General features: G+C 37.1%; 2 protein-coding genes and 1 long non-coding RNA gene across 10 annotated transcripts in view; 2 read left to right on the forward strand and 1 right to left on the reverse strand.

The window, feature by feature from the left end:
- drd4b (dopamine receptor D4b) overlaps positions 1–6913 on the forward strand; it is a 39701-nt gene extending 32788 nt beyond the window's left edge. For 2 of the 3 annotated variants that reach the window (XM_073906528.1, XM_073906529.1), the window contains one exon: positions 5289–6913. In XM_073906528.1, coding sequence (XP_073762629.1) covers positions 5289–5494 — 206 coding nt within the window. In that variant the 3' untranslated portion in view covers positions 5495–6913. 3 annotated transcript variants of the gene reach the window in all.
- The window catches only part of sirt3 (sirtuin 3), a 40809-nt gene continuing 19945 nt past the window's right edge, over positions 3694–24557 (reverse strand). For 3 of the 6 annotated variants that reach the window (XM_009303487.5, XM_009303488.5, XM_068222317.2), the window contains one exon: positions 3694–5371. In XM_009303487.5, coding sequence (XP_009301762.1) covers positions 5366–5371 — 6 coding nt within the window. In that variant the 3' untranslated portion in view covers positions 3694–5365. 6 annotated transcript variants of the gene reach the window in all.
- On the forward strand, positions 18169–23833 carry LOC141375149 (uncharacterized). The gene is made up of 2 exons (XR_012382741.1): positions 18169–19264; positions 19303–23833. It is a non-coding gene; the product is annotated as an uncharacterized lncRNA (long non-coding RNA).

The following is a 24557-nucleotide window of genomic DNA, read 5'->3' on the forward strand; positions in this document are numbered from 1 at the left end:
GACAGGCTGAACCCTGGCTCAATCTACCTGCCGCTTACTCTGGTGAGCCCGACTCTTGTTGATCGTTTCTGTCCCAGTGTTCCCTCACATTCTTGCTCCAGCCATCTTGTTTTCCCACAGAGACTTCCAAGGTGGCCTTTACGATAACTCTCCTGATTGGCCGGGTCAGAGAATGGGGAACGGCTATGTGGGACAACAAAGATGCGTGCTGTAATTCATTCAAGGCCTTCTCTGACGAACTGAAGAAGGTGTTTGACCGCTCCCCGCTGCAGACTGAAGCGGCGAGGGCACTAACGGCACTTCAACAAGCAGAGTGCTCGGTGGCGAATTATTCCAACGAGTTCCGCACCCTGGTGGCAAGCAATGGTCGGAATGCCAAAGCTCAATGGGACCAGTTCCTTTACGGCCTGGCTGAGTATATGAAGGACAAGATTTTCTCGCTTCAGCTGCCATCCACTCACAATGGATCTCGCCATCCGGGTTGACAACGGGATCACTTTCAGAGGGCGTCATTGCAAAGGGCGGAGTTGACGAGTTTTCACCCAGGAACACCGGTGTGCTTGATGTGCTCGTGCCACAACAGTCTGGGTTCTCAGGGGAGCAGCCGATGCAAAAACGCATCTCCATGCGATTTGCTTCCGCATCTCTAAACATCTCTGCCTCTACTGCAGGGAGGCAGGGCATCAGGTGGCCCTATTAGAGAGCGGCGTAAACCAGTTAAGGGCAGTTTGGCGGTGAGCGCCACGAATATAAGTGCACTGTCTGGGGGCCGGGCGTCTCTCCAAGCCTGGATAAAAGTTAAGGGTTCCATTAAACAGGTGTCTGCTCTAATCGATTCAGGAGCTGAAAGGGACTTTATGGACTTAAACTTAGCCAAGCGGCTGGGTATTTCTATGATCGTCCTGGATAGCCCCATTTCAGCCGGTTGCGGATTGGCCCAACGGATTCTCTTAATGGTCCTCGTCAAACGACAGAATACACCCTTGCGCTTTCTTTTCCCATCGATTAACAACTTTGGAATGAAATTACAACATCGGGAACAGAGAGTTACTGGCTGTCAGGTTGGCATTGGGTAAGTAGCATCCCTGGCTAGAAGGGTTGGGGGTTCCTTTCGTGGTCTGGAGTGACCATAAAAACCTAAAATACATTAGATCAGCCAAACGTCTTTATTCTCGTCAGGCTCGTACTATTTTTTGGCCGGTTTGATTTTCATATCTCTTATCGCGAGGGAATGGTAAAGCCAATGCCATATCATGTCTAAGTGAGGGTGAGACCAGACCCGCCCTTCCGGTTGCTGTCCTGCCACCTGAACGTGTGGTTGCAGGGTTAACCTGGGGGTAGAGTCTGTGGTCCATAAGGCACTTCGTACCATTGCCACGCCCAACAAATGTCCCAGCAATCTGCTATACGTGCCTGAGTCTATCCGCACCAAGGTTTTACAGTGGGTTCACTCGTCTAAGCTAGCCTGCCACCCAGGAGCAGATTGCACCACTGGGTTGATCAAGCAACGGTTCTGGTGGCCATCAGTGGTGCAGGACACTCGTTAGTTTGTATTGGCTTGTCCGTTCTGTGCAGTAGCTAAAAGCTCTAATTGACCCCCAGCAGGGTTTCTCCGGCCACTGCCCATCCCTTCGCAACCCTGGTCACACATAGGGATGGTCTTTGTCACTAGGTTACCCCCATCCAGTGTCAACACAGTAGTCCTCACTGTGGTGGACAGATTTTTGAAGGCGGCATACTTTATTCCTCCCTCAAATTACCTTCAGCGAGGGAGACAGCAGCCATTGTCTTGGACCACTTCTTCCTTATTCATGGCCTGGCATGGAATACATGGCCATGACATGGTTTCAGACAGGGGTTCCCAATTTGTGTCTAAGTTTTGGGCAAAATTCTGAAGACAGCTGGGGGTAACCACTAGCCTTTCTTGAGGGTACCATCCACAGACTAACGGCCAGGTCGAGCGAGCTAATCAGGAACTGGAGAGGGTCCTGTGCTGTGTTGCGTCTGAGTAACCGTCTTTTTGGTCTTACAGATTAACCATGGTCAGATATGCACATAACTCCGGGTTTGTCTCCCTTCCAGTGCTGCTTAGGCTATTAGCCCCCTCTATTCTCTTCCCAAGAACCAGATGCCATTGTTCCCTTCGCCCATGCATTCATTCAGAGATGTCTCCAAACATGGAGAATTGCCTGAAATGCCCTTATCCCGACTGGTAATAGAAACACGGCGTCTGTGGATCGCCACTGTTCCATGCCCCCTCTTTACGTGTGTGGTCAGAAAGTCTGGTTGTCTTCCAAGGATATTGCTCTCGGACTTTCCTCACGTAAATTGGGACCTAAATTCACCATTGTCAAGGTGCTCAGTACAGTGTTAATTCGACTCAAATTAAGCCTTCAGTTTTATTCACCCGGTTTTCCATGTGTCTAAGATCAAACTCGTTCTTCCCTCCCCCCTACAGCCTTTAACCTATGCTCCTCCACATCCCAGACTCGTTGAGGATGCACTTACATACACAGTGCGCCAGCTACTGGACGAGAGGAGGAGAGGCAGAAGTTATCAGTATCTGGTAGACTGGAAGGGGTATGGTCCAAAGGAGAGGTGTTGGATCCCAGCTCAGGACATTCAGGATGGCTCTTTTTTTATTGATCAGTTTTATCAGACCCATGGTGAGTCTTCAGGGAACGCCAGGAGGCGTTCTTAAGGGAGGAGGTTCTGTCACCGTACCTTGTTTTCTCACTCTCTCCTCTAGTTTTATGTCACAGATTACCTTCAGTTACCTGCTTTTATACTCAGTCATTAAGTCACAGGTTATTTGAGCTAATTCGCTCCACCTTTTTCTCATCCCTTTTTTCCTATTTATAGCACGTCATTTCCCTTTGTGTTTGTCAGTGTGTTGGTGTTGATGTGTGTGTATATCCTTCTGTTACTCACCCCATATTTGTGTCCAGGGATGCCAGTGAACGAATATCCCGTTATTTTGGACCGTTTCCACGGCACTTTCCCGGCACTCACCCGACTGGGTTTTCTTTATTTGCAAAAACTTACTCCTCAATAAATTCTTTGTGTTCTGCATTTGAGTTCACTCCTTCTTCTACCCATGACAGAAAATAAATTTAAACAGTACTTCATCCAATTAAAAATGTATCTTTCATTTCAGTTGAATATGATTTGTTTATTTTTTAAGTCATACATTTTAAGTTCAAAACATTGTGAGATATAAATATTTTTGATTAGAGCTCAACTGAGAAAAATTAGTTTTGACCAATGTAATATTTTAAGGTTATTCACACAGGCCAGTGAACGAGTATTAATCAGAAGTTTGATGAGCTTTGTACTTTCATGGACTTATTGTTTAAGGCAAATGATTTTTTTTTCCATTGGCTCAGGCGGTCAAATTACGATGTGTAACCCTTATTAATTTTTGTTTAGTTGGATAAATGAACATTTTATGGAAATTGTTGTTTTGATTATAGCTATTGACCTTATTCTTCGCATACAGTACAAGCAGGTGCAGCCATTTGAATCGTTTTGGCTTTCGGTTTCATTCATTTCCATTCATTTTCAGACGTTAAAAATGGCTCGTTCGGCTGCTTGATGTTGCAAACTGATATTTGCTTATTATACTGTATTATTTTGCTTTGTCTGTATTGTCATGCAAACACTTTGTAATGTGATAGGGGCACTGATAAGGAAGTACAGATCCAAATGTAGGATTTATTATGATAATAGTCAGGCAAGCAATGGTCAACACAGAAACAAACAGATATATACGGGCATTCCAGAGTCGTGGTTAATAAACAGGCAAATGGTCAAAAGGCAGGCAGCAGACAACGTAAATCAACAAACCAGCAAAGGAAACGGGTCATGATGCTCACAATACTGCTTAATAGGACAACTTGAGTGTGGCTGTTTCTAAATTCCAAGAATGCAGAGAACAGACTTGCGTTTTTGTGGAGACCAGTCTTGCCAGGTGTCCTCGGAAGAAAGAACTCTAGAGACCACGGGAACAGAGGACGCGTTCTGTGAGAAATGAGATGCTGCATTCTTCCTGATGGTCATGTGAACTTCACGGGTTTTAATAGTAAATAATTGAAACATTAGAGCATTCATAGGACTTATTGTTTTCCCCTTTTTAATATATATACTATGCATAAAGACTTTACAAATATTCGTTGCACAATATAAATAAAACAGATTTTAATATGAATTTCAGCAAACAAACACCCTTAATGTATTTATTACCCTTAATCCTTTATTAAGATGCCCATGGTGATGTTTATATTCACCATCTCATTTAAGGAAACTCCTGAGATAAATAAGACATTTCTCTAAACTTTAATAATAAATCTAAATAAAATGCTGCGCTTCCCATCTCCATTCGCAATGACTTCTGGGACATCTAGCGCGAGTTCAGTGCTTAAGTTTGCATCTGTGTCCTTGAAATCAAGAACACATGCAGGAAGTTTCACGCGCCCTCTGTTTTTGCGGTCTTAAGTATTGGAACTGAACTTTGGCAGCTGATGATGACGTTACCCGAAAACACATGTTGAGAAACAGCCTGTGTCTGTGCTGCTTTTAAAGTCCATGTAATCATTTCTTAACAGCTTCAGCTGTGTGTCTTAGCAATCAGTGGACAACCAGAACAGGTGTGAGTGTGTGGTGCATGACTGGTTCTGTAGTCCATGTAAAAGCAGATTTGTAGTTCTTTAATGATCTGTGTTTTTACCAGTGATCTGCAAGGATTAGATCACTAATCTAATATCTTCTTTTTTAGAACAAAAGTTCTCATGGAGTACAAAATATTGTTTAAGGCAAATGATTTACTTTTCGTTGGGGAAAGGGATCAAATTTAGATTTTTAATTGTATGAATGTAATTTTTTTTTTCCAGTGTAGGAAACCATATGATTCAGATGCTTGTAGATGCACTTTAGACAGTCATGACTTAAAAATAATCATCTTCTGTATGACCACATATGTCTCACAGATCATTCTGGAGGAGTTTTTTGCACAGCTCTCATCACAGCGTTTTAGTCAAGATGATTTTCTTTTTCAGCTGTTTGCTAGTGTGCTTGGGACCATTGTCTTGTTGCATGACCCAATTTTGCTTAATCTTTAGCTGTGGGATGGGCATTGTGTTCACACACACACACACACACACACACACACACACACACAAACAAACTTCTAAAATGTAAATATATCATGTGTCTTAAACAATACTGTCTAAAATATAATGTCTGGTCTCTTAATTCGACTGATGGCAGAGTTACGTGTGATGTTTCCGCAGGTGTTTTCCTCTTCTGCTGGACTCCTTTCTTTGTGGTTCACACCACTCGAGCTCTGTGTGAATCCTGCCACATCTCTTCAGACCTGATGAGCACAGTGACATGGCTGGGTTATGTGAACAGCGCTCTCAACCCAATTATCTACACCGTCTTCAACACCGAATTCAGGAAATTCTTCCGAGGATTTGTACCGCGCTGCTGCTGCTGACATCCACCATAAATGATGCTGAAGACTGTACTGATTTATAATGTTGTTATGATTTTGCCAATACTATGTCTGTTTGTGCCTACAATGTACTGCGTCTATATTTTATATACTGTACAACAAACTTTCTTTTCAGTACAACAGATATTCTCAGTGGTGCCTGCTTGGAACATTTCTGCATTTTAAAACAACGCTATGCTGTTAAAATATGCCTCAGTCTGCATTTAGAATAAGTGCCCAATTAAAAGTTTAGGAGCTCTAGTATGTGGTTTACATCCATCCAAGATCAGAAAAACACAATTTTACCTTAAAATACATTGCAGGGGCGTCTTATATTCTCAGTGTCTGAAGGTGCTTTTTGTTTCCAAACCTGAGACATTTTCTCTTTTAGCTCAGTTCCTTGGACACATATACAGCAGGGAAAACAAGTATTGAACACCTCACCATTTTTCTTAGAAAACATATTTCTAAAGGTGACTTGACATTTTCACCGGATGTTGGTAACAACCAAAGTAAGCTATATATGCAAAGAAAACAAATCTAATTAGTTTACAAGTTAAGTTATGTGTAATAAATGAAATGACAGAGGGAAACAGTATTAAACACATGAAGAAAGGGAGGTGCAGAAAGGCAGTTAAACCCCAGACAGCAGCTGAAATCTCTTAGTAGTTATTCAGCAACCAAATTAGTTGCTTCAGTCCAACATCTACATTATCTGGAGGATGAAGATGAAACCAGGGTGGACATTCCAGCAAGACAATGATCCAAAACACAGCCAAGGAAACTCTCAAAGACTTTCAGAGAAAGAAAATCAAGCTGTAGAATGGCCCTGCCAAACACCTGACTTGAATCCAATAGAAAATACAAATTAAAGACCAGATTTAATAGATGAGACAGAACCATCAAGATTTTTACACTGTTGAGGTTTGTGGAAAATCACACCCGAGAAATGCATGTGAATTCATTCTCCATTTAAGAGGCATCTTTAAGCTGCCATCACCAAAAAAAGCCTTTTACTGTATATAAAGTATTAAATACGTTTTATTAGTTTATTTTTGTGGCGTTGCATTGTTCTAAATTTTCCAATTTGTTTAGTTTTGTTTTTGTTTGTATTGTTTGTTTGTATTTTACCAAAATTTGCTTTAATTCCATGTTAAAAGCTAATCTAGAAATATTATTCCCAGGGAAAAAAAAAACAAAAAAAAAACATGATGTGTTTAATACTTATTTTCCCGTTGTAGCCAAACCAAAAAACTATTCAGACAACTTCAAGTTGCTTCTATTATCAGTTTATTTGCTATTAAACTGTTACTCACGGTGAAACTGTCAGATCAAATTTGTCTTCATCATATGAGATAACTTTGATAGAGACATAAAGTATGTAATGAATTACAATCAAGCAAGAATTAAACAACTGCTAGTCAATTTTAGCCTCAGTGAACTTCTGTATCTCCCAACCCAGGCTCATTCTGAAAACGTAGCTCTATACACATTTCTGGACAGCTCCAAATATGTCCCAGGAGCTACGTTTTTTTTTTTGGAGTTTTTGTTTTCTCACATAAATCCACTAGAGGCCGCTATCGACTGACTGATTGGCTGACTGACCGATCAAGTGAATTCTGCTTCTGTAAACCCAACCAATTGTATTGATTGACCCGCCTACTCACTTCCCTTTTCAAATTGAGCCTTTGTTGGTATCTCCTGATGCTGTGATCCTCATGATCTGACCTTCAGTATTTTCCAGCTCCTTCACTTCCTGTTTGTTTTTAGTGCACTTTATGACAATTTTTTGTATTGCTTTATTTTGTTATCCTTAACCTTGTTCACACAGTAGTAGTAAAACAAATATCAAAAACAATTCCAACCAAGTTATTACATACACTTCATGATAATTGCTTTGCTAATATTTATCAGAATGAGTTTCGTGTTAACATGGACCAAAGATGTAAACATCTACGAAAATCATAATAGGGGCACTGACTGATGATATATATATATATGTTACAAAGCATTGCATATTTACAGTTTGAGCTGCTTTTTAAATGTCATGTTGAAATTAAAGACTACATTTTACAAACTTGTAGTAACTTGCCTTTAACGGACTGCATATTTTTATATAATTTTTTATTCTGATGAAAATTGAATTGCAAATGACTACATAAACAGAAAAGTGTGATGAAGGGAGGCACTGGATTCCCCAAATGAGGTTTGAAAAAAATGTGATTCCTTGATGTTCCAGTGAGTAAGAGCTTCTGTGGCTTGCAAAACATCATGAGAAAGTGTCTAATGAAGTGCCTTCAAAAGCCCCAAGGAATTTACCATACTTGGTTACTAGCCTTATTCTTTGAGCATATCATCTGTGTGCAGTGAAAAAAGGATCAGACACCTGGACAGAATTCCCACTTGTCTCTTTTCCCCCTCTCGTATTGAATTATAAATAAAATGTCTGCATGATCAAGTGCAGCTTCTCCAGCATGCCTGACACTGGCATTTCTTAGAGGATTAAGAGCAACCAAGACCTTAGTGAACATCTGTCTTTTCCAACTACAGGGACCCTTGTTCACCTGTATTTTCAAAAAAGGGTTCTTTTGTTAAGCATATGTATATTGATAGTAACACAGAAAACTAGAGCTAAGCTTTGATTTGGTGTCTGCCATCACTTAAAACTCAATCAGAACAACATGGAACTCCATTTCAGTTGACGGTTTAACGATAATTCCTTAATTAGAGAACAACCTATAGTTCAATCATTTTGGGGGTCATCGCATAGTGCTCACAAAAAGGTCAAAGAGCTATTTTTAAGCGTTTTGCATCTTCTGATGCCTAATTCCAGCAGGATAATGTGCCATGTAATGAAGCGAATCATCTCAAACTGGTTTCTTGAACATGACAATGAGTTCACTGTACTTAAATGGCCTCCACATTCACCAGATCTCAATCCAATAGAGCACCTTTGGGATGTAGGGGAATGGGAGATTGGCATCGTGGATGTGCAACTGACTAATCTACAATAGGTAGTAAGGTGTACCTAATAAAGTGGCTGGTTATTGTATAGTATGAAGCACAGTGTTAAAAAAACTTAAAGATGCCAAATAACAAAAATCTGGATATACCTATAGGCATAGCTGAATATTAAAAGTTCAGTTCATGACATCCTATCACAAAACACTGGTACGCTACACACAGGATCATTAATATGCAGGCTGCGTTTGATTTGTGCATTTCCAAGTGAGATTACAACGATAAGTCTATAAGTCTTCTCCTATATGACTTCAAGAAGTAAGACCTGGGAAGAGATGATGCCAACCATTAGCTGGATTTCCACTGTCGGGCCAGTGCGAATCAGGGCTTTTATCGGGCCGGACCAATCGCCCGGGAGCTTGAGCAGTGAGGTCGAAATCATGTCGCGTTTCCACTGTTGGGCTAGTGGGTCACGCAAACCCCGCCCCCAGAATGTCCCCCGAATCAAACGTCACTCAACCCCCCCACTTCAGCGGGAATCAGGCAGATAAAGCACACCATCACATCATCATGAAACCATTAAAATGAAGACAACTGAAACAAACAAACGACACGTTATAGTACAGCATTACATTATATGTCTATATGCACAGGCCTGTGTGTTCTCATTCATCATATTCATTTACTCGCCGACCGACTGTTGGCATTGTGTATGGAGTGGTCTCGCCACAAATGGAGGGACCCAGCACAGTGAACACACCTATCCATAATATAAAACCACAGAAATTCTCCATTAATAATGCAGTAGACAATGTATTTTATAACATCCTCGTTTAGATAGACGCTGTCAAACAACTAGCCCAAATGGTCCAGAGAGACCTGAAACATATACATTTTTCCCTATAAAAATATATATGAAACTTACTAGGTGATTCCCCTTTATTTAAAGATGTTGCATATTATTCTGTGATCTTAGAGTAAAGGAAAGTGTTAAGTGTTTCAGGACATAAGAGTAAGTAATAAAATATAGCCTATATTTTGTGGCGCTCAGCAGCTTAATAAAGCTCTACATGTTTTAAAAATTTCATTTATAAATTTTATCACGTCATTTAAAACATAAACACTTGTTTGAGGACATAAAACACATTTTGCATTTGCAGTTTTCCCTGACACGTTTGTAAAGCAGCGCTGCAGGACTGTGTGACAGAAAAAAGGCAGCCTAGTTTCTGCTTTCACTCACCCAAAAATGCTCTGTTTGCATGAATTGATTAATACCATCATATCCAAATATTTTATAAATAATATTTCATTTGTTTTTAGAAAATATGTAAAATCTTTTTTTTTCAGATAGGCCTTTGTAAAATGAAAGCTTAATATGGCTTAAAAACGGTTTGATCTATGTATTGTTTATAGGCTATACCTAAATTATTATAGTTAGCTTTTATTTGTTTTATATTGGTTTATTTATTTTACGTGATTTTATTATATCCAACATTTGTAATTAAATAATTTCAATATAGCTTAGGCTATTTTATCAAGTGAACACAAAGTTTGTAAAGTTTTATGTCTTTCCGTTGTATTCATATTGCGTATTATCTCTAAAATAAATAAAAACAGAAGCCGCTCGCAGCATCAACAGAGCTGTGAAGGAAATGCTTTTCTGTTCTGTCTCACATTCACATACAGGCATCTAAACACGGACAAACTCACCTTTTAAACTTGACAAAAACTCTCGAAAACCTTTACTGTCTGCTGTGTCTTTAATATGGTGTGAAGATTTTTATGCGTTATTGAAACATCAAGGAGGATGCAGCAAAGTCACTTATAAATTAAAACTTTATTATTATATGCAACAGCCTTACATTAAAAATGGAAATATAATGGCAATTATACGCAAAAAGACCCCAGCCTATAAGGCTAGATGTTTTCTTTCCCTTGTTTATTTAATTGTTTGTTTGTTTGGCGCATGTACTCGTGTGTGTGTGATCAGAAAACTAGTGTCCGCCTCTCCTTTCACTGCGCCTCGAAGCCCCAGCTAGCCCTCTTTGGCCCAAGGTATTCGGCAGGTTGAAAAAGGCCGGCCGATAGGTCCAAGAAAGCCCCACTTTGGCCCGATTAGGCCTCGGAAGTGACAGTGGAAACGCGACTGGCCTTGGCTTACCCTGGCTCGCGCGCTTTAGGCGTGATAGTGGAAACGCAGCTATTGAGGATGTTGAGGACAACACAAGCACGCAATGCACAAATACACTTCTTTAAACATGTACACATAGACATATGCTATATACCTTTAGGTTAACTATGTTTCTATAATAACTTTTAATGTCAAATGCTATAAGCTACTAGTTGAAGTTTTTAGTAACTAAAAAAGTTAAGGTAACAAAAAAGCTTAACTTATCTGAATTCGATTGTAATGCAGTAATAAGTACCTTTTATATAGCTGCTTTGAAACAATAATTATTAAGAAAAGTGCTTTGAATTTATTAATTGTATTATTAATTGTAAAGTATTTATTAATTGTAGTAATTGTACAAATTTTTACGTTAAGCTTATATTAAACTTAGTACATATGTGGGACTATTATTTTGAAAATGGGAGATGCAGTTCTTAGCTAGCCGTCTTTTTACAATCCTCTGAATGCTAAATTAAGGATAAACTGATTTTGAATTTACCACCAACACAACAAGCATAAGGTCTGATTAACTTTTGTTGATTTATTTTTAATAATGTGAAATTTGCTGTGTATTTTTGTAATGAGGCAACAAACACATGTAGACTGCAGAGTATAAGAGTTTAATGCACATTTATGCATTGTGTCATATCACTGAGCTCTCACTGTCATTTTTCTGTAGACAACGATATACTTTATTATGCAGAGGTTGACATTGATTCCTGCCTGGGTTTTTGTATCGGCTAAGTTTCAAAGTAAAACTTTTTCCATTTTGTCAAGTACAATGGTAATTTAGCCCAAATTTTACCCACAACACAATTCAAGAGGAGAAACTTTTTTTGTTTTTCTTTGGTGGAATAATCATAGCTACTTAAAATAAACCTCTCTACTTCTTCAGACGAAAAAGATTTAACAAGGCATACCCAATTAGAAAAAAAAAATTGTCAAATGAAGTATGATTATTTTGCACACGTTTATTTCAGACTACATCATGATGTGTGTGCAGAGGTGGGTAGAGTATCCAAAATCTGTACTCAAGTAAGAGTACAAGTACTTGCCGAAATGTTTACTCAAGTAAAAGTAAAAGTAACAATCTTAAAAGTTACTTGAGTAAGAGTAAAAAAGTACCTTATGAAAAAATTACTCAAGTAATTAGTTACTTGGTTACTTTTGATTATATATACTGCCTCTCTTTCAAGTTCAAAGCAAATTCTAATGCCAAAGAATTTTAGATATTCATATAGAATATGTAATATATTAACATCAACAAATTAATAAAATAAGTAGCAAATGAGAAATAAATGACAGAAAAGTTGATAAAAACAGACATTATCTCTAAAAGTTATCAGGATCGCAAGATTAAAACGTGCACTGTCAGCTAAATACAGGCCTAAAATAAATCTAGAAAGCAACTACTGTGCGCTGATATTTGTTCTTTTTTTCGAATAACGAACAGTTTTTACCGCGGGGAGATACCTTGATTTGCAGTATTTTCTAACATGTTAGAAGCGAGCAGCGGACACCAGCTGGCCGTAAAGACGGGCCGGCACAGGAAAACATGGCTGCCGGTGGAGGAGCGGCTGTGCCTACACTGCCCTCAGCAGCTGATTGAGACTGGATTGAGATGGACTTCCTTACTGAGTGCACTAAATACTCTGAGATCCGGGAGAAATTCTACCCGATAATTCAACACATACAAAACAACTTTGAGTCCCTGTCGAACAGAAACTGCCCATCTTACTGGGGGAGTGTGTGTGCTGCTGTGTGTTCAACCAACAATGACCCGCTCCACTGTCTCCAACACACACATACTGGAACTCTTTATTTGTGGACTTACTTTTGATAATACTATCATTACTTTTATCCTGTTTAATATGTTATCATAAATCTATTTTTATTATTCTTTTTTTATTTTTATTAATCACATTTTTTATTTTATTTTCTTTATTATATGTTATATTCATATTTGTTTGCACTACTGCCCTTTTTGCACTGTCTTGTTTGTACGCAGCGACGCTGCACTGCTTTGGCAATACGAATGTAGTTTTTTGTCATGCCAATAAAGCACCTGAAATGTGAAAATGTGAAAAATGTTTAACCTAGGCAACAAATAACAAATCGCAGTCTAATAATAACATAAATGCCCTTTTCATTTTCATACAATATGTGTGGGTTTTGACAATATGTGTTTAATTAAGCTATAAAGATTAGCCTTTCAGATGAAATGCATAGTGAAATATGAAATTAATGTCTCTTTCGCTGAATATTTAATTAATCTATATCTTTAATATTTTTTAAATCAACTCGCTTTGGCACAGAGAAAGAGGCGCACAGCACTAGTGAACCTGGTGTGCTTTCCCAAACAAAGACGTAAAGTAATATAATATATATATATATATATATATATATATATATATATATATATATATATATATATATATATATATATATATATATATATATATATATGTATATATATATATATATATATATATATATATATATATATATATATATATACACGGTGGCGCAATAGGTAGTGCTGTCGCCTCGCCTCACAGCAAGCAGGTCGCTGGTTCGAGTCTTGACTGGGCCAGTTGGCATTTCTGTGTGGAGTTTGCATGTTCTCTCTGCGTTCGCGTGGGTTTCCTCCGGGTGCTCTGGTTTCCTACACAGTCCAAAGACATGCGGAATAGGTGAATTGGGTAGACTAAATTGTCCGTAGTGTATGTGTGTGTTTATGGATGTTTTCCAGAAATGGGTTGCAAAAAACAAATGCTGGATAAGTTGGCTCATCCACACAGTTGGATCAGTTTGTGTGGATGTTTGTGGATGTAAGCCGAAAAGAAAATGAATGAAGGAATGAATATATATACATACATATATATATATATATATATATATATATATATATATATATATATATATATATATATATATATATATATATATATATATATATATATATATATATTTATACATATATATATATATATTTATACAAAAAGTACACGTTACCCAATAATTTTACTCAAGTAAATGTAATTCGTTACTACCCACCTCTGTGTGTGTGTGTGTGTGTGTGTGTGTGTGTGTGTGTGTTTGTGTGTGTGTGTGTGTGTGTGTGTGTGTGTGTGTGTGTGTGTGTGTGTGTGTGTGTGTGAGTGTGTGTGTGTGTGTGTGTGTGAGAAAGAAAGATATCAAGCACTAAGCTGCAGGCACCAGAGAAGAGCTCATTAATATTCATGACCATTCCAAAAATGGTCAAAATGAACCTTCTGACTCCTTAATATGGCGTAATTTTATAAACAAGCATTTAAAACCATTTATGGAGAATTTTTAACTTACCTAAATGACATACTGTGCACATGTACAATGTATGCTTATGTAAAAAAAAATACTGGGTTCCACACAATGATTAAGCAATTATTATTATTATTATTATTATTGTTATTATTGTTATTATTATTATTGCTAATTTAAGTAGTTTGGACATAAAACAATTAAGATGTCTCCAAAAATACCTCAAGAATTGTGTTGATTCAGCTTATATTAAAAAGGTAGTTTGAACAACAATGAAATAAATAAATAAAAGTGTAGTACAGTGTGTATATCAATCTATTTTTCATATTCTGTTTTAATTACGTATGCTCCATACGTTTATCCAATACCCTGAGTCTTTCATTCGTCATTGGCACATAAATTAAGATATTTTAGTTGAAATTCAAGAGCTCTCTCATCCGCCATAGAAAGCAATGGTACAAAGAGATTTCTTCAATATCCAAAAAAGTAACCAAAATTGTTGTCAAAACAATCCATGTGATTTCAGTGGTCCAACTGTAATAATTCGAAGCTCCAAGAATACTTTTGTGTAAAAAAAAAAAAAAAAGATTTTCCGCATCTTGTCTATGGGGATAAGAAAAATCAGTCCTGTGATTCCTGTCCAACCAAATCACACACAGAAGGCAAATCGCATCATAATGAACTACCTCAAGATGTGGGTGATTTATAATTGCAGCAAAGTGTTTGGAAGCATTAAAAGTGTCCAAGGGTAACTTTTTACTCATACTTAGAGTAATATTTACAACAAACACTTTTACTTTACTTTCACTACATTTTTAGGCAAGTAATGGTACCTTTTACTTGATTATGAGTTTTCAGTACTCTTTCCACCACTGCTTTCAGCTAAATTAAGTGAAGTTTCACACACTAATTTCAAGAGGAGCAGGAGATATGATTGTTTGCAGCTGATCTTTCATCTGTAATTATCAGTAAGCCAATCGGATCATTCTAAACTCACTATAAGTAGCCCGACTAATTACTTTCTCATCTTCATTTTTTTGAAGAATTCCCCCACCCCATCTCCTCCTTTACCAGGGGGAACTTCCTGATCTCATACACTCTTCACATGCTCATTGACCAGGCAGGAGCCCTGGGCTCACTTTTCTCCGAGCTCAGTGTTCTCTCCTGGGACAGCATGCCAAACCTGCTATTATTTTCAAGCAATATCTAAGTGTGAACTCTTAAAATGTATTAAGTAGATAATAAAAAGCTAAATACAAACGTACACAATGTCTCTTGATTTCATCGCTACAACACAAAGTCATAACCTGTCAAATGACATCAAATATGACAAAGTTATATGAAAGAAGATCACGAGCAGATGAGTTGTGTATGGTAAAGCACATGGTTTCTGTGCATATGTTGATTGGACCTGTGAGGAATATTTTCTCAGCTTACAGTGATAATTACCTTTTTGACAATGTCACCTAATGACACCCATCCAAAGTATTGCAGTTTGACTTGTGTTTAATCTCTAAAGGTTCAATCAACCATTCTTCTCCTGTTTTTCACTGGCTGTCTGTCCCATGACAAATAATGTGCTTTTTGAAAACTAGCATTTTTTTTTAGACATTTTGAATGAGGGTTAATTGAGGGTATTGTTTTGCTTCTCGCATTCAGACCCTGTATAGTACCAAGCCACAGACTGGCTGTCCAGACTGAATTAAACAGAGAGGTAGTGTCTGTCACTTACTTGGCATGCAGACGGTGACACACAATGAACTGAGCAGTTCACCTTCTCAACAGACAAAACGGCCAAACAAAAAGTGCTCCGCTTCTCAAAAAGTCATTACCAGCCTGTAACTATTCTCCTCATTGTGTGTCAATTCATGAATGCGACAAGCGCTGGGCTTTTCTTTTTCTTTCAATCCAGCAATGTCAAAACAACGTAGGGCACGGCATTACATGTCAAATCAAAACCAGACACACTTTGCTTTTCTTAACAAATGACACATCTGAATGTGGGCTGTGTCAGAAGATTGAGGCAGAAGTGGTGTTATTGTGTAACAGCAAATTTGCATCTACTGCTAACTCAACATATATGGATGGATGTTTAGGAAATTACTCTTAAATATATAAATGGCATTAGATAACAATTGGTGTCTTTAACACAACGATGACAGAAATATTTAATTTATTTAAATATTTAATATTTCACACTACCCATTGTGCCCCTTTTTACAAGATGTAAATTAAGTCTCTAATGTCCATAGAGTGTGTATGTGAAGTTTCAGCTCATTATACCACACAGATAATGGTACATAACTCTTTGAAACTGACGCTTTCCGGCTTTGATCTAAATTTTGCCATTTTGGTGACTGTCACTTTAAATTCTAATTAAATTGAGCTCACAGGCCTCCTCCCAGCTCCAAGAAGACGAAGCTGCAAACGCCAGCTATGTGTCAGCATAGGGCATACTCACACTATGTACAGTTGCCTTGAACTGGGCCAAAGCACGCTTGTCCTCCCTCCCGTCTCCCCGTCGGCCCGCATTCACATTACATTCGAGCCTGGGCACGCTTAAGTCATCGATGCTACGCTGTTTTGCAAGTGCTCTTACTGAGCACAGTGGAGACTTCTTACTGCTAAATTGTTTAAGTCGTTTGATATGCAGTGACACAGTCAAATATTTCGCAGAACAGATCAGCCACTGCTGACGCTCATAAACAGTCATAAAGTCCTCGTGCTGCAGGAATGAGGAGGTTTGCTGAAGGCGCAGCTGTGGTGCAGTGAGGGATTTGCGTCTTTAATAATTTACGACAGTTTGCATTCATTGAACAGTAAGAATGATAATAAATACGTATCAAACATTCCCTTAAATGTCACGTCTCACTTTCAGTTTCGGGCTTAGGCACATTTTGCAGTCACACACAAGTGTACCGTGCCAAAGCCCAGGTGAACCATGCTCAGGCACATCTCTTCCAACCGGGCCATGACCGGCCAAGTGAACCATGTCTGACCCCGATTCAGAGCACTCACACTTCTCAAACGATCCGGGAAACGGGCCTGGGCACGGTTCAGATGGCATAGTGTGAACGTGCCCATAGTGGCAGATTCAAATTGGCTGCTTTTCACTCAGGGCTGTCTATGCCAGAGATGGGAAGTAACAAAGAACAAATACTTTGTTACTGTACTTAAGTAGATTTTTCTGGTATCAATATTTTACTCCACTACTTAATTTTTTGACGTTTTACTTTCTACTCCTTACATTTGTAAACCACGGTCATTACTTTAGTTTTCACGTGTTTGATGGCACAATCTACAGTTAAAACCAGAAGTTTACATACAGTGTATAAAAAGGCACATAACCATTAAAAAAAGTCAGATGTTAGTGTGTCTAAACTTTTCTTTTTTAGGTTAGTTAGGATTATCAAATTTGTTTCTGTTACACTTAATAGCAGAATAATGAGAGAGATATTTTTTTTTTTTTTGAGAAATTGTTATAACTTTTCTAGAAAGTCAAGTTTACATACAATAAGATTATAATGCCTCTGAAAAAGCTCAGATGATGAGGTCAAGGTTTTGGAAGTTTCTCATTGGCTAATTGACAACATTTAAATGAATTGGAGGGACAACTGTACAATAGTATTAAAGGAAAACCTCAAACACACTGCTTCCTTGTGTGACAACATGGGAAAATCAACAAGCCAGAATCAACAAAAAGAAAACCAGATTACAATTTGCTAAATTACACTGGGAAAAAGAATCATTGAACTGCTTGGCCATAATGACCAGTGGAGGACAAAGGGGAAAGCTTACAAGCCTGAGAACACCATCTCAACTGTAAAGTATGGGGTTGGTAGCATCATGTTGTGAGGCTGTTTTGTTGCATGAGGGACTGGTCCACTTCACAGCATAGAGGGCATCATGAAGAAAAAAATTAAAAACATGACCACAAATGGGTCTCCAAACAGACCGTGACCCTAAGCATACTGCCAAATTAGTTACAATGTGCTTTAAGGACAACAGGGTGAATGTTTTGGACATGGACAAAGGGAGAATGTCAATCAAAGTGTTTCTTTAATAAAATTAATAACTAATTAATAAATTAATAAAATTAATAAAATTTTTATTTTTTTAAATATAATTGTTTTTTAAGAAGGGTTTTGTTGAATAAAAGGAGCATATACAGTTATATTTTGTAAGTTTTTGACATTATTTAACATTTGAGGATAAGAAATAATATATGTTTTTTTTTTTTTTTTTTTGTGGTCAGATCAATTTTGTAAATTCTTAATATCAAGCCCGAAAAGTCATGTGAAATAAAAATGAATTGCAATGCACCACCATGAAACCCCATCCCATTTGCTCATACACATTAAGCAAGTTCATACACAAAAAAGTGAAATTATTGAGGTATGTACTGTAGACATAGCACATAGTCTAAATCAAGTGATTTTAGCATGCCAAAGTCATATTCATGTGTATAAAATATTTTTCCCAACAACAAAATTGTGGCTAGTGAAAATGGTGAGTGGCTAGTAATGTTGGAAATCTACTAGCCACAGTGGCGGTGATGAAAAAAGTTAATGTCAAGCCCTGCTAATGACATATGCAAATAAAGGTGAGATCATCAATGATGGGAGGGGCTTTCCCCTCTGATGACGTAGAAAGGGAGAATGTCAATCAAAGTGTTTCTGCAGACTGTTTTTATTGTGATTTTTTTTTTTTTTTTATTTAAGTGTGATTATAAAAAATATAATTACTACATTTCACTATTAAAAGCTAGTTATATCCACACACTTGCCACACAACTGTGTCTAAACCCCTTATAAAATTGCTTTTTGCAGTTATATTTTTGCAGTAATAGGTTCTAATTGAGTTGAGAACAAACTACTGTTGTCTTGGCTAATTAACCTGTCTTCCCTAATTAGCCTAATTAAGCCGTGAAACACTTTAAGCTTGACACTAATATCTTGCAAAATAACTAAAAAAAATTATGTAGTGTACTGTTATCATGGCTAAGACAAAAGAAATTATTAGAAAGGTGCTGATAAATCCAACTCATTCTGAAAACGTAGCCCTGTATTCTTTTTTGAAGACCGCAAATTATGTAGCCAGAGTTATGTAAGGCTGCAATTCATCTTTAAAATGAAAGCTATAGGGTGGAATGACGCCGTTCCACCGCAAGTCAATAGGTGCTTTTGAAAACACCATTGGTTGGGTTTGGGACGGAGGGTGGGTCAGTCAGTCAGTCAGTCAGTCGACAGCGGCCTCTGGGGGATTTAAGTGAGAACAGCAGGTGTGAATGGCACTCACAAAAGAAATTTGGGATCTCAAAAAAGCGTACACAGTGGCCTCTGGTGGAAATAGCTCCTGGGATGTATTTCACAATCTCCAGAAATGTTTATAGCATTTTCAGAATGAGCCTGGGTTAGATAAATCTCTCTATTAAACAGCACATGAGAAATATTTGAAAATAATACAAATTTTTATATGGCTAATAATTTTGCATTCATCTGTATATAGCACTTTCAGAAAGTATTCACAGCTCTTCACTTTTTCCACAATTCATTATTTTCCTCAAAAATTAAAACCATACCCCATAATAAATATATTTGAAGTGAAAATTATTAGCCCCTCTGAATTATTAGACCCCCCCTGTATTTTTTTCCACGATTTCTGTTTAACGGAGAGAAGATTTTTTTCAGCACATTTCTAAACATAATAGTTTTAATAACTCATCTCTAATAACTGATTTCTTTGATCTTTGCCATGATGACAGTTAATAATATTTTACTAGATATTTTCAAGACACTTTCATACAGCTTAAAGTGATTTTTTAAGACTTAACTAGGTTAATTAGGTTAACTAGGCAGGTTAGGGTAATTAGGCAAGTTATTGTATAATGATGGTTTGCTCTTTAGACTATAAAAAAAAATGCTTAAAAGGGCTAATAACATTGACCTTAAAATGGTTTTAAAAAGATAGTAACTGCTTTTATTATAGCCAAAATAAAACAAAGATTTTTACCTGAAGAAAAAATATTACTAGACAAACTGAAAATTTTCTTGCTCTGATAAATATCATTTAGGAAATATTTAAAAAAGAAAATAAGTTCAAAGGGGGGCTAATAATTCTGACTTCAATTGTATATTTTCATTATTGGCCTTTTAAAAGTGTTTTGTTAAAAGCCTTAAATAAGCTCTATGCTTAACACAAGATCTTTTTCCATGTTTTATTTGATGATGTAACATGCATAATCAATCCCACTTGTTCTCTGTTTGTTTCAAAGCAAAAATTACTTACTATGCAAGATAAGACAGATCAAGTCAAACATTCAGAAATATTGTGTTAAAAATAAAATCTGGAGTAGTTGTCTGAAGCTTATTCTTGATGCTCACCAGATTAAGGTTTTAAGTGAAAAGTTTATCTAATATAAAATAAAGAGAAGTCCCTGCTTTCCAGATTTTAGTGGTAAGAACAGTCAAATAGTCATAAAACTGATATAAACTCACTTAACATAAAGAGTCCGCTCATATTCTAGAAAAAGCTGTTTTATTCTTTCATCATAGTGGGGTTTTCTTTATGTGAGTAACCTCACTGAGATTAACTGACCAGCTGAACATTGCTGTTAGCTACAGAATAAATTAATCATATCCACTGCCATACTGTTCAAGATAAAAACTAAAATGATAAAATGTTAGTGCGTTTTGCTTCATTATTGAAATCATTATTTGCTTGTGAATTATACACTACATTTCGTAGAGGTGTGTGTAGAGGTGACCTGGTTATTTACAGTAGATTTGGATCTTCTTCCTCAACCCAGTATATACTCAAGTGCATCTTCTTGACACCAACTAAAACTCACGCCAACCAGTGAATGTTCAGTAAATTAGGCAGAAATAAATCAAACTAGTCCCAGGACTCCATCACTCCATCACTCCTCCTTGCTCACTCCTCTCTCTCCACCGAAGACTACTGTATAGGAAAAGACAGAAAAGAAAACTGTTGATGGCTAAAGCTTTAGGGATTTAAAGTGAGAATACAGATTTGTATTGATGTTAACACTTTACAGTATTCACAGCATTAACAAAACCTTAACTAACACTCCTAGCTTAATAAATGACTAAGGCTGCATTTACACTGCAGATCATGAAGGTTGATTCCGATTTTGTGACTGTATCCGATGTTTTTGCTGACCTGCTGCTTACATCATCTTTTAAAAGTGACTTGTATTTGATTGTCTGTATTTACACTGCACATGGCAAAGATGCAAAGACCAGAGGAAAAAAGAGCAGGCACTGACTGACAGCGGATAATAAAAGCAGCCTTTTCTCCGTTCCTGTATTTAATCTGTTAACAGGGTTTAATTTAAAAAAATTATTTTTCACAAGTTGTTGTTTTACTATAGTTCATGACAGAAAGTTCTCATTTGGCCATCTTCTTTTAATCTAGGACTTTTTAAACCAGTAAGTATCTTAATGTAATGTTCATGGCGTGATTTATGCACGTGCCACAGTTTTATAATACTTTATATTGGTTTTGTGGCGGGTGTGACAATATAAAAGATTTTTTGGTCCATATGAGTATTAAGGTGTGGGTATTTGGCATGAAGTCTATTCCAAAATGAAAGCATCAGACTTGACATCATTCGCTAGGGTTTTTAATGATGCGCGACTCGCATTGACAGTTGAAAATCTGATCTTCCGGCTTACACTGCAGACACGAGGGCACAGATCCAATTCATATAAGATAAAATTCCACATGAGAACAAAGCATGAATTTGATTTGAGTAAATCAAAATCCATGTGATTTTTTCCTGTTTTCATGCACACAGGCCATATCCGATCTGTGCCATATGAGAAAAAAAAAATTGAGTCACTTGAATTATGCAGAGTAAATGCAGCCTAATTAGCTGTTTATTAATAGTTAGTAAGGTAATAATTGGGTATAGGTTTTGGGTAGGAGTAGAGATGCAGAATAAGATCATACTTTGAACTACTAATAAACAGTTAATAACTTAATAATACGCAGGCAATAAGCCAGTAGTTAATAGCATGCATTGTGACCTATACTAAAGTGTTACCATATTGATTGATCTGTTTTATATATTTTTTAAAAATTGTATCAATCTTTAAGGTTAAAGTGATAGTTTACCCAAAAATCATTCAATTCATTAACTGACTCATTTCCAACCTTTAGGAGTTTTTTTTCTTCTGTTAAGCAAAAAGAACATATTTTGAAAAATGTTAGGAACTTGTAACTGTAACCTGTAATTTGTTTTTTCTACTATGGTCATGTCAATGGTTTTCAGTTCAAAATATCTTCTTTTGTGTTTAACAGAAGACACTTAAACAGGTGTGAAAACACTTGAGAATCAGTAAATAGTAGGGATGGGGAGTCCACTCCAAAAGAGTCGATCAATAGATCTAATATCGGAATTGACCCCAGGATAGGAATCGTCACCCAGAGTCGAGTCTGCTTTTTCAATCCCTCCCGAATGAAGTAGTTATAATGCTCTTTCTGGAGCATGATGTACACCGAAGGCAAGAGGCGGAGTGGGACTCCTGGTTCCACTTTAAGTGTCCTTAACTACTATGTACTTGCATCAAAAAATAAATACAACGTACTTACTGTGTTTATAATGTATTTGAGAACACTTGGGGTGCTCTTGAGTTGGGATAGGGGTTGGGTTATGGAAAGGTTTGGTGATATGGGTAGGTTTAAGGGTGGGTTAAGGTGTAAGGGATGGTCAACAGTGTATTTACAAATGTAACTACAGAAGTTAATTACAGATGTAATTACATACAGGTGTTTAATCAAGCATACGTACACAATAAATACATGTATTTACACGATAAGTACATTGTAACAAACTATTAAATCCTGTGTAAGTACATATTAGTTAAGGCCACAATATAAAGTGGGACCAGACTCCTTTTCAGGTCTGGAGTTTCAGGCCTTAGAGCGGCCCACTTCAGTTCACTACTGAATATATTAAATAACGTAATTTCCAATTCAGTGCTTCAATGTAAGAATTACTGGTAATAAACATCCAAGCCTTCAAATGAAAAAAAAAAAATCAAATAAAACAAATATATATTAGGCTACATGTATAAAATAAATTTTTAATTAAACGTATTTAATTTTCTAATGAAACTATTATGTCTTTTTCAAGGAATCAGCTGCTTTATAACTTCAAATATTTTACATAAATATGAGAACATTAAACAATCGCTAAATCTCCAATATTCTGTACAGAATTGTTTACAGATATCCAGTCCTTAGACACAAATAAAGAATAAAACAACTATTACACTGTTATCTGCCAGACATTTCAACCACAGTATTACTTTCTAACGATGGCTTCATATTGTTTCCCCATTTTAGCTTTCTGATCAATTCAGATTTATTAATGTAGTGAATCATATGATTTCATTAATTGTATCAGGGCATTTTTCATTCAGCATGTGTAATATTCATTAATATTAAGAATAATTTGAATTCTTATATTCACTCAATCCTACCTGCCCAAACTAGTGTGTTGGGCTCATGGCTGGTGCTTGGTAATGTTACGAAGCCAGGCTCTTTACTGTTAGCAGCAAACTTGACAAAAGGCTGCTGCTGTGGAAGAGCTGCAGTACAAGAAAAAGTTTGCTACATAAACGGTGGTCTGCAGACATTGTTGTTTTGCACTGCTCCTAACTAGCTTTATGTTAACTCACCAGTCGTTTCATCGTCTTTGTGTGTTACTATACTCTCGCTGCAGCTGGTTTTAACAAAAAATATACTCAGCTTTTTAAATGTTGGCCTTTCCAGTGCCACCTTTCAATTTTTCGTCTCCCGCATATCTCTTGACAAATGATTTAGCTGATGAGCAAGAAGCCACTGTTGGGGAGTCGAATTATGTCATCATTAACCTGCAGGCTGCAATCTGCTCATGGGGCTGCAAGAAAATAAATAAAAATGGGGCTGTGGTAAAATAATGAAGAAAAAGAGTGTGGCTATCGTAAAATAAATAACTAAATAAATGAAAAAAGCGTGACTGTTGATATTGCAGGCAGCTAGGGACACCAGCCCTTGTGGCCAAAAAAAAACGAACCCACCAACCGGGAATTCTCCCAGTCCTCTCGATTAGCCAATCCAGGCCTGCTGAAGGCACCAGCTTTAAATGCATGCTCACACGTTTTACGCTTTTGAATTTCTTGACTACGAGTACTCTATGATATTATAAATATTATAAATGCTGTGGGATGAAGCTTGCTTTCACTTTAAAATTCCTATAAAACACTCATTTTTTTCAATTTTAAGTTTTAAAGATAATCTGCCTGCGATGTCAAGTTTGCTGTGTTATAAATGAAATATAATATATGAGTGTGAATTTATAGCGGATCGACATCTTACATTAGCACTGCAGGTAAAATTAAGATGTTTTGTTATTGGCTGGTGTCACTAAAGGGCAGTGGGTAGCACAATCGCTTCACAGCAAGATAGCCACTGGTTCGAGCCTCGGCCTTGTCAATTGGCATTTCTGTGCAGAGTTTGCATGTTCTGCCTGTATTTGCGTGGGTTTCCTCCGGGTACTCTTGTTTCCCCCACAGTCCAAAGACATGAGCTACAGATGAATTGGGTAAGCTAAATTGTCCAGTGTGT

This window comes from Danio rerio, chromosome 7 (genome assembly GCF_049306965.1).
Source record: "Danio rerio strain Tuebingen ecotype United States chromosome 7, GRCz12tu, whole genome shotgun sequence".
NCBI lineage: Eukaryota > Metazoa > Chordata > Actinopteri > Cypriniformes > Danionidae > Danio > Danio rerio.